Source organism: Ictalurus punctatus, chromosome 14 (assembly GCF_001660625.3).
Source record: "Ictalurus punctatus breed USDA103 chromosome 14, Coco_2.0, whole genome shotgun sequence".
NCBI lineage: Eukaryota > Metazoa > Chordata > Actinopteri > Siluriformes > Ictaluridae > Ictalurus > Ictalurus punctatus.
The window spans coordinates 2,543,560-2,557,860 of record NC_030429.2 but is presented as its reverse complement, the minus strand read 5'-3'; the positions used below and the strand labels follow the sequence as shown (position 1 = coordinate 2,557,860).

Sequence of the window (14,301 nt, the reverse complement as noted above, 5' to 3'; positions counted from 1 at the left end):
ATCCTCCTTTAACTCTTTATCCTTGGCCAGCTTATGTCAGGAGCACTTTCTGTGTTCTTGGACATATATTTTTGCTTGGATTCTCAAACTAGCAGGTGTATTAAAAACCCAAGAAACCCTCTAGTGTTTGATAAACCTAGTACCAGTAGTACCAGTAAAAAAGATCAAACTCCCAAATAATATTTGTTCAGCATTGCTCCTCTAGTGGTCCCTCTGAGAAAAAAAAAAAAAAAAAAAAAAAAAAAAAGTGTTCTTCAGACCCCAGCTGTTTAAAAGACAAACATGAAAAGGTGGAAAAGTGCAGTTTGTCCATTAGGGGGCAGTAGCTAATCATGTTCATACTTCCTATATATTTGAATTTTATTGTTCATTATGCTGCCATGTTCATAATGAATGTTTACACGTTTCTTTAGTAATTGAATGGTTTGTACTTCTTTTTTTTTTCATTTAAACGTGAAGAGGACCTGCAGTAGGACAGGAGAAATAGTAGATGTATGCAGCTGTGTATGTGTGTGTAGCCACAGTAGATAGGGAGGTTATGGAGGTTGCGCTTGCCTAGTATACATCAGACATAATAACAGACCTCTCTCTTTCTCTCTCTCTCTCTCTCTCTTTCTCTCTCTCTCTCTCACATACACACACATACACACACACACACACACACACACACACACACACACACACACACACACACACACACACCCGTTAAGCCACCACCCCTCCATGGTAAGAATATAAGTAAGCATCACAGGTTCCAGGGCCTCAGCGGAATCGGTGCTACAGCAGGTTCAGTTCCTCAGCAGGATGGACAACGCTACGTACAGCTATTCATCTGACTGCACTCCACTCACAAACTGTAAGTCCTCACGCAAGCCGCCTGGCTCCACGGTGGTGAATATGGGCCCTGTGACGAAAAAACCTCTCAACGACTACCTGGTCTGGTCCCTCTGCAACACCTTGTACGTCAATTTCTGCTGCCTCGGCTTCATGGCCCTCATTTACTCCATCAAGGTGAGAAAGAGCCTCTGGACGTCTTCATTTTTGCCTTTCTTTCTGCCTCCATTGCCAAGTGCAATTTAAGAAAACCGAGAAGGTGAACAATATCAGAATAACCGCTTTTATTTAGTATGGGACTGCTGTCAACGTTTTACAGTTGGGAAGATGTGTGGTGTATTTGTTTGTTTTTTTATTTATTTATTTATTCCTCTTGGTTGGGTGTCCAGCGAGCTGAGTGAAGTGTGTTGTTGCTCTGATTTAAAACCAGTGCTAAACACTTTTGGACTGAGGACAGAGCAAGAATAGCATGGGCTCTGAGAGAGAGAGAGAGAGAGAGAGAGAGAGAGAGAGAAGGAAAGAGAAAGGAGACAGTAGCCTGGCACACTTCCTCTGCTGTTCTGAAATTAGAGATGCTCATGTTTATAAATGGAGTGTAATTAGTAGGTAGCTAATAGCATAGCTGTTTGCTGGGATTACAGACAGTACTAGAGACATCTCTCTCTCTCGCTCGCTCTCTCTCTCCGTTTGTCTAGCTCTCTGTCTCTGTGTTTGTTTCTCTTTTTGGTTTGGCTGGACAAAGCTTCATTCTGCAAAGGGCAAACCAGAGAACCAGACCACAGCCAGATCATGAATTTGAGTCTGTATGTCATGTGTGTATTTGCTCCTGACCACCCACAGGCACGAGACCAGAAGACCCTGGGAGACATGCGTGCTGCTCAGGAGTGCTCGGACAAGGCGAAGTGGTACAACATCCTGGCATCCGGCTGGAACCTGCTGGTGCCGCTGCTGTTCCTCGGGCTTCTCGGACTGCTTCTCGTCCACCTGGGTAGCATGCAGGGAAGCTTCGACTTCTTTGGAGAAGACGGCTTCCAGAATTTCATGAAGCTCTTCGGCAGGTAGACAGCGAAGGAAACAACTGGCCAAAAAAGAAATGAAAGAAAAAAAAAACGCACCAATGAACAGTAGCTATCCATGGACTTATCACCCTCTGTGCCTCATAAACATTTTTTAAATCTTTTTTTTAATCTTCTTCCCAGTGAGTTATTGTATTATTGTTATTATTATTATTATTATTATTATTATTATTATTATTATTATTATTATTATCTTGTATGGTAAAGGAGAAATATTCAATACATTTTTCTTATCACTCTTTATTTGAAGTTAATGTGACATTACTGGAATAAACTATTTAACGTCATGAATAAATTTGATCTCATCAGTGTTTTGTGGAAACCTGAATAATAAGAAACTCAAATGTGTGCAATGAGCCCCACAGAGTCTCGTCCCTTGTGTGTGATGACAGAAAGTATATCAGACCTCCAGCACAGGGGCTATGATTGCTACTAGAATTTCAGATTTCAGAAACACTTAACCACATGCCAGATTTGGACCACAGTTATGCGATATTTAATATCTCTAAGTGAGGAGTGGTGTAAACTGGATCGTGGGGGGTGGGGGGGGGGGTGCAGTTCCATCTGCAGAGGTGAACATGGTGCTGTGGTTATCTATATCCAAATTTGGTGTCTGCTCTGTAATACTGTGGTGTTTGTGTGTTTGTGTGTGTGTGTGTGTGTGTGTGTGTGTGTGTGTGTGTGTGTGTGTGTGTGTGTGTGTGCTGTGGGCTGCCCTGCCCTGTTGGGTTCCTCTGCTGACCACTCCTCGCTCTGCTGGTATTTATATGAGCTAAATGACAGACCTGCCTGCCAGTGCTCACTGCCCGCTCTATTTCTGCTGGCTACAAGAGTGGAGACAGATGTGGAAGGACTGATTAAAGAGGAGAAAACACATATACTCTGTCCCTCTCTTTCCTGAAATACACACATACATTTTAGTACTAGCCGGTGTCAGGAAAAGCTATTTTTCATCTGACCGATATACGATTTAAACACATAGCTCAAATATATAACGCGCTTAGCTTCCTGTACATCATTATTCAACATGTTAATGATAATAAAAAATGGAATTAAGCGGGATTTTATATCATGAATCTACTCACAAGAATTTATAATATTGAGTGTGTGTGTGTGTGTGTGTGTGAGAGAGAGAGACCTGTGTGGAGTTGAACTTGTGTCACGTGATCACAATACAAATGCACCTATTTTCTAGAAGGTGCCAGAGCTATGAAGATATCAAATATCAAAACAAGGCCAGTACAAAGTTCTGGAAGAGCATCCTACAGAGCATTGTTAAAAACCATTATTAACCATAAAGTGACAGAATAAACCAAAACCAGGATTAAAGATCTCTCTGATGAGACTAAAATCTGAGTTTCTGGTCCATTTGGTGGCAACACAATACTGCTCATTACTCTGAGAACACCATCACCACAGCAAAGCATGGTGGTGGTAGCATAATGTTGTGGGGATGTGTTTCATCAGCAGGAACTGGAAAGCTGGTCAGGGATAGATGGAATGAAGTACAAGAAAAAAAGGTTCGGCCTGTAACAGGACAACGACTCTAAGCGTCCTGCCAAAACAACACTGGAGTGGTTCAAAACCAAGAATGCATGTGTTAGACCATGCCCAGACCTTAGTCCAGCTGAGAATCTGTTGCAAGACTGTGCCAAAATTGTTGTTTATCCACGGTTTCCATCCAATCTGACAGAGCTTGACCAATTTTGCAAAAAAAAAAAAAAAAAAGAATGGGCAAAACGATATAAATGGGCAAAGCTGACAGAGACATATCCCTGCCTGGGAAAGGTGAAAAGGGTAATATATATATATATATATATATATATATATATATATATATATATATATATATATATATATATATATATATATATAATACAAATTAATCTTTGGTTAACAATATATTTGGCATTAGATATATACATATATATAGCTTAGGTCACATGGTAAAAATCCCAGAATTGTTGCTGAGGTTTTCAAACACTAAGGGGCGGCACCTTCTAGGTTATGTTTAGGATAATTGAAGAGTATCTGATTTGTACCCAGGTGTACAATAAGTGCCTACATAAAAACATTACTGCACTGGCTTTATACTCAACTCATGGGACTCGAGGAAAAGCCTACAACACTACAAACGAAATCTGCTGCAGGTAACAGGTCATGCAGGGATGTGCTTCGAGGTGAGAGGTTGGGTTGCCAAGACAAATATCATGCTGTGCTCCCTAGGTTGCTATACCCTTGGCAATTCAACACTGTTACCTGACAAAAGAAATGAGAGCCAGATAAACCAGGTGCCTGAGAATACCTGCCTGACTAGACAGATGCCGGAAGTGTTTTCCAGAGCCCCACCCCTCCATTCACGCTGTCAATATGGATCACTGAGCTTGGTCAATGAGCTTAGAAATTTTAGATCACGAGACACAAATTAAAGACTCCGGACCAATCGAAACAGCGTACTTTAATAATAGAGGTTGGCTTTGGACTGTAATGGATTAAAACAGAAAACCTACAATGATGTGTATAAAGACCTGTCACATGTCACCACTGTGTGTGCCATCATGAGCCTCACCAGGTAGGTTTCCAAACTTACTGAAACTTCATAACCTATCTTGTTGAGAATATTTGAGATAAAAGTTGAGATAATGCCTGGGTCGTACGCCATTATTTGCTACTTTTAAAAAAATGATTAAGCTATTGCTTTATGCTAGGCCTGGTTTCATAGAAAAAGAAAGCTGTGTACACTACAATGCACACTGTAACATTGAACTGCATGTGTTAATTTAACACTGATTATAATATTTTTGCATTTGGAGATTAGTAGGCACGTTGTTTCACTGCACTGTCGGTGCGTTCAGGTATTTGGGTGGATCACACAGCGCTCTCAAGTTCAAATTAACATCTACAGTACATGACTGTAGAGTGGACCTCAGTGCTGTTTTGAGCTTAAGGTATAATCTTCTCCACTAAGTGGATGGGAGATTTGTACTGGTAATGATAAATGGTTCAACTCATCAAATGAAGCTTGCTGGGTGTTTCTCAGCTCCCACCCAGTTCTTATAATAGCTTGTAAACGCACAGAGATGATACGGTGCAGGCATATGTCTGCACTTAGCACCAAATACTGCACTGTATTTTTTTCTTCTTCTTCATTTTTTTCAGTTTATGGGCCACAAGAGTGAGATTTTTATGTTTCTTTAAAATATTAGAAACGCAGCACTATTGAATAAACCACACAGGTTCAGTTTCAAGCTAAACATCAAAAGTTCACAGAGCTGCTTTATTTTGCGCATTTGTACAACAGGTTTCATTCCTCTGCCTTAAGCTTTTGTATGCAAAAGCTAACTCTTTGTGATAGCTGCATCACACGTACTTAGCAAAACATTCTGGAAAGTTGGTAGTGTAGCCCTCTTTCTCCATCTTACAATGTAGACCATAATATAAACAATCAAGTAATTAAAATAAAAAAAGGTTCTCCTCTCCAAACATGTTCTATCATGAGCTGTCTGTTTCCACAGTCTACTTTCTCTGTGTGTCAAAGACTAAAGTGTCTCCTGCTTTGTTAGTACGACAGCCAGAAGGAGTGTGTGAGAGGTGAGGTTGAACATGTTTCAATAGGTCATGTAGGCATTAATGAAATATGATACAACCTTGTTTCTACATAACCATATTGAGTGAATATACTTTAGCTCTTTGTAGAACCCCGCTGGACATCTGTGTGTGAAGGACCATGTCGATATATTTCACATATGTTTCCACCTCGTTCAAGAACAATCCAAGCTTTGTGCATGCGAACTCTGCCGGCTCTGTCTCTATCTCTCATATCACTTCTGGAGTTGCTTCTGGTTCCTGAAAGAACAAACAAAGTACACAAGTAGTCTGGCCATAATCACACACAGGTGAGAATTATCACGCGTTACTTGCCGGTTCACCCTCCCTCCTCTCCGTCAGCAGTCGACACTTGACCACGTCCCTGCTGCCACATAACTTCACCACCCGAATCAGGCCGGGGAACCATCCGGCCTGCAGAAAACAACCAGAGTCAAGAGAATTTGCCAGTACCCCTTGTTTAAATCCAGTGTCGAAAAAAGCCATGTCTAACCGGTGCAGTTAATCAGCATTGGGTATGCTTCAAATTTAGTCCACACAAAAAACAGACCGACCCGTCGGCCTTGGGCCTTGGGTTTGACTACTCAATTACTCCCATATCGAACATTGCCTTGAGTTCATCCCAAACCATGCCGGTTGCGTACAGCCGCGCCTGGATGTGGTACGCTATGAGGTCAGAAAATTTCCCTTGCAACCTGACAACCTGTGCTGTCTGGGATGGTGAGAGATGGTCTCCACAGGGGACTGGGGTGATTTGGGTAGCACTTTTTAGACTTACTGTACCTCTGTTCCCAGCTCCTTCAGCATTGGGAACCATCATTACCAGAGTCACAGGAACTGTCTCTCTCCAAGGTTTAAGGAGATTGAGACGGTATATTTGAAGAGCATCACCTTTATCTGTTCACTTGACTTCATACTCGACTTGCCACGTGACCTCTTGCCAGGACCCTTGCCGTTTTGCAAGTAATTTAGAGTAATGTGGAACGAGTACATTATTTCCAGGTGCTAATTTTCCATATTGTAGCAGAGTATCCCTGTCGAGTACTCCTGTCGCACCGCCATTCTTGGGCCTGAGGCCTTTTCCTGTGTTTGGTGATTCAAGGTGTGGAGATTTACTCACAGGCGTACCGAATTTTGTTTTTGCTGTTAGAACGTCAAATCCTGTTAGCAATTGCAGTCCTAAAGCTATCATAGCATAACTCTTCATATGAATTGAGGTCCAAACACATGTTGATGGTTTTTAAGTGAGTGGTACCATCCGCAAGAATCTCAGTGATCTTCAGGCTGTCCACGTGGAGCCATCGCCTTCCAATTAATGAGAACTCCAGCCAGAAGTAGGGCATAAGGACAGATCAAACCTGACAGTAATCCATGCATACATTTACACACACCAAGGAGCTTGTGTCGGATACAAACATTTTTCCACATTTACAGGATTTTTATGAATAAAGATCATACATGTGTATATATATGTATTTGTTTTAGGAATAACGTTGTAAATGAGGCTATGTCAGTAAGGGCTGTGTTACAGCAGTGTGTGACTTCCACAGATGCCTCCTGGTACAGACGGAGATTAAAGAATTTATAAAGCAGTGCATGCTGGCAGTGGGCACTAAAGCCAGTCATGCCAGCAGCCTAGCAGATGTGCTTGTGGAAGGAGACTTGCGTGGCCACTACAGCCACGGACTCAACCGCATGGGTGTGTATGAAAATCACGTTCCATTAAACACTATTTTGTGTCATCTTTTATATGTTTCATACTACAGAAAAGTTGATTGTTTTACTTATTTTGCATGTGTTTTATTCCTCTTATACACAGGAATTATGCCAACGATCTCAATTTCTGCATTTGCTAAAGAACAGCAATTAAATGCATTAACACATGCTTATAATTACATTTAATGTTGCGGATCTGTAAAACCATTCAGTTCCCCACAATTTAGTTCACTTACATTATAGAACACCAGCCTCTCTATTTTTCTCTCTTTTTTTTTTTTTTACTCTTGCTCGGTTATTGCAAGGATTTCAATGGAATAACAGCCACTAGCATGGACACTAATTCTTTGTGCGCTGGAGTGGACACTTTTTGAAAAATGTATGTAAACGTAAAATGAAGATAAAATAATTTTTTATGCCTAAAGAAGAGTAAAAACACGCATTTCATAATTCACGCATGAAAGGGTTAACTGGATTCAAGGTACACTTGCTAAGATGCCGTTTAACGAAGTGCGAATGTGTCCTGTGGATTAAGCAACACCTTGAGACCAATCAGACTCAAGAATTTGAAAAGCGCATCGTGGTATAAACTGCAGTATACAGTGACTGTAAAACAATGTGGCTGGACTGGAAAGTCTAGTCTTGGGAGTCTGTCACTGGTCGAGAACCCTTTTGTACTTCAAGGCTCTCAGTAATTGTCGTTATTATGAATGTTTCATGTAGTTAAAAAAAAAAAAAAAGACAAAACATCTGGCCTTAGCATAGCACTGATAAGTGGTGAAAGATCTTGAAGCTTGTAACCGCTCTGAGTTACTACGACAACTTTATTTTTATTTAAAAATGATCCAGATCAACGATCTAATTCTAACGGTCGTGTTCCAGATTTATACGTAAAGGAGATCCAGGCTGGAATCTGTGCGAAGGAGGGCAAGCCGGTGGTGGAAAAGGAGTCAGTGGCTACGGCGCTCGTAAACGGGAACAACCTCCTGGGTCCAGTTGTCGGAAACTTCTGCATGAGCTTAGCTCTGAAGAAAGCGCAAGATGTGGGCATCGGCTGGGTGGTGGCTAACGGCAAGTACAGCGAAATCAGTCAGTATAGGTATCTGGCTATAAATGAGAACTCAGCAAAACAGAAACTGTGTAAACAGAGGTCACCACAGCGATCAGTTAATCTCATTATGTATTCATGTTTATCTGTTTTTTCCCTTTGTCTATGTTCAGGCTCCAACCATTATGGCATTGCTGGCTATTATTCCATGCAAGCACTGAAAAAGAACATGATTGTGAGTTGCACAGAAATGTGTTGTTTGTGTGTGTGTGTGTGTGTGTGTGTGTGTGTGTGTGTGTGTGTGTGTGTGTGTGTGTGTGTGTGTGTGTGTGAGCGATAGATAGAACAAGGGAGAGAAACTGATGCTTGAAAAGGAACAAAACGGAACAGAATACGGAACACAGAATATGTAACACATGAAACCACGAAAAGTTAACTTCTCAAAAGATATTACCCAAAAATTGTCAACTCAGATTTTAGTACCTAATAATTAAAAGGCAACATATTGAAAACATCCAAAGACCTTAAGTTTAAAAAGAAATCTATTTTGAGACTATTTAAGGATACACAGCAGCCCTGCTAGTTTTTTGATGAGCTGCCTTCAGCTAAAGAATTTATATCAATGCATTTGATTGGAGGATCTGGTATAGAGGATCTGCTACAGATGATCTGCTACTGAGGATCTGCTACAGATGATCTGCTATCTCTCCTTTCGCCGAGCCCCACACGAATTTATGGAGATACTAGAGATCCAGATCCTTTCTGCCTCTGGATGGAGCTCAAATCTTCTTTAATTCCAGACTGCTGGGACTACGGCTGCTCCTAACGCCATACAGACTTCATATAAATCCATAATGAACTTTTTCACACTATCTGTTGTTACCCAGATGAGGATGGGTTCCCTTCTGAGTCGGGTTCGTCTCAAGGTTTCTTCCTCTTAAAAGATCTTAGGGAGTTTTTCCTTGCCACCATTGCCACTCAGTGGCTTGCTCAGTTGGAATAAATTCGCACCTTTAATATCTGTATACCATGTTGATATTTCTGTAAAGCTGCTTTGAGACAATGTCTATTGTAAAAAGCGCTATACAAATACAACTGAATTGAATTGAATTGAATTGAATTGAATTGCTACAGATGATCTGCTACTGAGGATCTGCTACAGATGATCTGCTACTGAGGATCTGCTACAGATGATCTGCTACTGAGGATCTGATATAGAGGATCTGCTACAGATGATCTGCTACTGAGGATCTGATATAGATGATCTGCTACTGAGTATCTGCTATAGATGATCTGCTATAGAGGATCTGCTACTGAGTGTTTATAGTCACTAAACGCCACTGCAATAATCAGTCTCTGTTTGGATGAGTTAAAATTTGGACCACAAGCCTTTTTATGTTTTATGTTTATGTAAATACCATCACTCTCTCCATCAAATACTGTATACAGTGTATGGTTAACCCTACCGAAGGGGTTTAGTACATTACACTAAATAATATTGTTGACTCCCATTTTCTCGTTTGCTGTGTGCAGGGGATGTGCTACACTAATACCTCTCCTCTAGTGGTTCCAACACGAGGCAAAGAGGTTGGTATTTTAATCACCTTACAGCCTTCAAACATGTCTATATTCTTGGTGTCTCACTTTTATTAGAGCACAGCCTTGGCTTTATGTTGACATGGCGAGTTAACACAGCACAGGGGCTTTATAATGGAAATACACCAATTCCATTTTCCCACACTTAAAACTGTGGAAGAAACACAACACAACAATTATTATTATTACAGTTATTATATTTATTATTGACTTCCCCACAGTTATTAGCTACATGCAATATCAAGCTGGTGGAAATTTCAAGAATGAAAAAATTCCACCGTATAACCGGAAGATTGTTGTAAACATTTGGCTAATGTTCGTTTAAAAAAAAATCTATACTGAAGGGTTACATGGAACATTTTTTTCTGGTTTTTTTTTTTTTTTTTTTTTTTTTTTTTAGTTTAAAGGGGTCCCTGGATGAAAATAAATAAAGAAAACATCACAGGTTCATGACATGATCTACATAAGTAGATCCTATATAAATACATTCAATCCAATCCAATGTCGCTCCAGGCCAATTTAGGTGATATTCAGACAATAGGAAAATGAGTAATGAGCATGAGTAAATGCACGAGTACACAGTACACGGTAACTAAATGTGGCAAATCAGGACAGGATAAAAATGAGCGAGCACTGTACAAAAATATTGTTTCCTTTGGTTTTACACTGTGTTTGTGTTTTTTTCTGCAAAGTGCACATTGGGAACAAACCCTATTAGTGTAGCAGCTCCTGCTAAGGATGGAGACAGCTTTGAGCTGGACATGGCAACCTCGGCTGTTGCTCTGGGAAAGGTAGGCACAATCACACGCATGCACGTAACTGCTAAACATAAAAATATAGGTAGTGAAGTCTCTCTTTTCTTGTTTCTCTCTCTCTCTTGCTTTCTTTCTTCTTTTCTCTCTCAGGTGGAGCTTCAGGCACGCAATGGCCGCTCTATCCCAGAGGGTTGGGGTTGCGATGCCAACGGCCTTCCTAGTTCTGACCCTAAGGCAGTGCTCTCCGGAGGAGGCCTGGTGCCTGTGGGAGGCAGCGAGACGACAGGTCTCTGTTTTTGTCTTGTCCGCATCACTTCCTGCTCCATGAGCCTCTATGAGGCCCAATTAGACATCACAAGCCTACAGCAGCCGATAGTCATCCCTGTCATTACAGCCACTAATAATGTAAACCAGGCTCAGTGAGGAGATGTTCATTTAACATGTACAGATGGAGACTCAGTTCTCAGTAAGTGAGTTTTCTACCACAAGGGAGGGAGGGGGGGAGTTCAGGATGTGCTTTTCTTTGTCTGTAACAAGACAAGCTGCATATTATTGCATTTTAACTTCAACATAGACAGAGAGGCTGTTGAAGAAACAACTGTTTTCACGTAAGTGACACCAGCGAATACAATGTGTTGTTTATTAATGAATTCAAACTTTCCTGTAACCATTGCATAAGACGAATAACACACTTTGGGGACATGCTGTTTTTGGAATACGAGCTCATTCGATTTTCCTATTTTCCTAATCCAGCACGCCCCCTGCTGTTTTATTCATTATAGTCTATACTGTTCATGTTCTGCACTTCTTTCCTGTTAAACTGTTTTACCTGGGTCACGCAGTGTTTTGTTGAATGTTAAATGTGCAGCATATCGCTGCATGTGATCTGTATCTGTGTGTTAGGAGGTTATAAGGGTTATGGCCTGGCACTAATGGTGGAGGTGTTCTGCGGGATTCTGGCTGGCTCGCACTACAGCAAGTATATACGCACATGGAGAATGACTAACTGCAGGGCAAACCTGGTATTTACATTCACATCTGTCATTCACACACACACACACACACACACACACACACACACAGACACACATACAAATACCTCCTCTTTTACTGAATACTGTATGAAAGCTAGATATTTTGGGGTGGTTTTCAGTATGTGTGGAACTTTAAACTATGTAAACCAACACCGCTCTCTAGTGCTCAGTGTGCCCCATAAACCTACCTATTAAAACATTCTCACTGTGCTCCAGGGGCAGTGCTTTGTGGCATTAAACCCAGAATTCTTTGCTGATGGATTCAATGACAGAATGTCTGATCTGCTGTCCCTACACAGGAACCTCGAGCCAGTGAGTATTCGTGACTCCCTGTAACCAAAGAGAGTCATAAGCAATGGCAACCGAATGTAATGCCAGAATCATTGTGCTGCATGAAGAGGTTTTTTTGATTGTTTTCAGGCTGGGCCCAATATGCCTGTAATGGTCCCAGGAGACCCGGAGAGGAGACACAACCAGTCTTGCCATGAGCTGAATGGCATCCCGTACTCCTTGAGTGTGGTCAAGCACATGGTGCGTGCAAACAAAATAAACGATACATAGTACATATTGTAGTACTGGGGTTGATGACAGCGAAAAATGGTGGATCGTATATCAGACATCGGCTCCTGTAACAAAACTTGGAATTGTATTCGGAAGAGATTTCTTTTTTTGAACTGGAAACGTTTACATAGCCTATAAAGGTGTGTTCGATCTCTGTTTATAACACAATGTCATATTTTGAAGGGGAGAATATGAGAAAATAAATCTAAAACAAAGAATTTTAATTGACAGGACAGTAAACAGCAAAACATCTCTTGCACTGTGGTCCACTAGGGGGTACTGTCCTCCTGTACCATCTGCTTGGTTGGAATGAAAACCTGCACCCTGCGGCCCTTTCCGGATAAGGTTGGATACCCCTGCTGTAGAGTCTCAGATGGCTGGAGTATCGACACTGACGATTTGAGATGGTACAGGAGGACAGCACCCCCTAGTGGACCGCAGTGCAATAGATGTTTTGCTGTTTACTATCCTGTCAAATAAAATTCTTCTGTTTATTTATTTATTTTTTTTAAGTTAACAATTTTTGTGACAGTTGAGTGCGTGTAAAGAGTGTTTAAGTGTTCGGTTTAAGTTTCAGCTATAAAATATACCTATTGATCAAGTATAGTCTGAAAATGTGAAACTATAGGTAAAAAAAATATATAAAAGAAAATCAATACAAGAATAAGTGTTCAATAATTCAATATAATGGATTAGGCTAAAAGTAATGCACGGAATAATATAAATGTGAGATTTAAGCTAATGAGTTTCTAATGTTGTATGGGGGTGTATCCGCCATTTCATAGCTAATTGTAATTCATAGAGTTATAGATGATGATGTTGTGTGTGTGTGTGTGTGTGTGTGTAATTTCTCTCCCTCTCTGTATTTATCAGAACGAGGTTGCCAGCACTTTGGGAGTGACTCCTCTGCTGCCCACCAACAGACTCATCCAGTAACCAGTCAAGACATCTGCTGTAAAGAGAAGCTGGATTTCCATTAAACAAAAATAAAATACTCCTGAAATAGATTGTAATGTTCCTGCACATTTTATTTGTTGTCATTTACAAGCTCTTTTCATGGATTTGGAAACTGTTGATCTGAACAAGTCAGACACCAATATATATATATATATATATATATATATATATATATATATATATATATATATATATATATATATATTGTGTGTGTGTGTGTGTGTGTGTGTGTGTGTGTGTGTGTATGTATATATGTGTGTGTGTGTATATATATATATATATATATATATATATATATATATATATATATATATATATAAAAGAAGAAGACAAAGCAATCATTTAAAATTCTTCTTCAATTTTTCCTCCCATTTCTTGCACACGCTTTTTTTCTCCATACAATCACATGTGAATTGTGTGTGATTTTTCTGTAACGCTGGAGGAAAAGACAATCCCAACAATCAGAGATCAAAACTTTGTCAATTGTCCAAATTTATATATATAAAAAATAATAATAATAAAATAAAACAAGGCACCACGTCTGTAAAAACAAGTTGTTTAAAAGCGGTACACCGACGAAGCCTTTCCTGAAAGAAACCCATAAAGTGCAGTACCTGAACTTTACCTGAACCAGACAGAACTGAAATTGTGTCTTGTGGTCAAAACCAAATGCACAAACCAGAATATAAGCTTTAAATGTAATACATGTTGGTGCGTACAAGTGGTACAAGATCCCTCTACATGCGTCTCCAACTTTGTTAGACATTGCCGGAAAACACTAATTTCCAATTACATTTATTTTTTTTAAATCCCTCAGTTCTGTCTTTCGCCCAATACTAAATGGGGTGGATAATTTTGTGTTTCAAAGTGTTTCAAAGGACAAACTAAAGTAAAACTATACAGCATCCCAATATCGCTCACTGAATTTGTTGTTCATTTGACAGTATAGTTAGGAAAGAATGGGTGATACTGTAGATACTGTACAAGCGATGTGTGATTCATTTTCAGTGAAAGCTAATGGCTAACCTCGTAGCCATCGTGCATTTCATATTTCAGCCCAGGAAGAGATTTACCAATCCGAAGCTTTACCACCAGGGGCGTCACTTATAAATGGTGCA

The 14,301-nt window shown here is 40.2% G+C and overlaps 2 protein-coding genes across 2 annotated transcripts; both read left to right on the top strand.

Moving 5' to 3' along the window:
* Positions 1-744: 744 nt before the first annotated feature.
* LOC108274514 (interferon-induced transmembrane protein 5) lies at positions 745-2,205 on the top strand. Its single transcript, XM_017484721.3, has 2 exons — positions 745-1,011; positions 1,675-2,205. The coding sequence occupies exons 1-2, from the start codon at positions 805-807 to the stop codon at positions 1,894-1,896; spliced, it is 429 nt and encodes a 142-aa protein (XP_017340210.1). The 5' UTR covers positions 745-804; the 3' UTR covers positions 1,897-2,205.
* Positions 2,206-4,430: 2,225 nt separating this feature from the next.
* mdh (malate dehydrogenase) lies at positions 4,431-13,231 on the top strand. Its single transcript, NM_001201146.1, is given in 11 exon segments — positions 4,431-4,482; positions 7,067-7,215; positions 8,115-8,303; positions 8,454-8,515; positions 9,814-9,867; positions 10,569-10,667; positions 10,782-10,917; positions 11,535-11,653; positions 11,882-11,977; positions 12,086-12,196; positions 13,100-13,231. Coding segments are annotated over 11 exon segments (1,092 nt in total). The 5' UTR covers positions 4,431-4,468; the 3' UTR covers positions 13,163-13,231.
* The last annotated feature ends 1,070 nt before the right edge of the window (positions 13,232-14,301 follow it).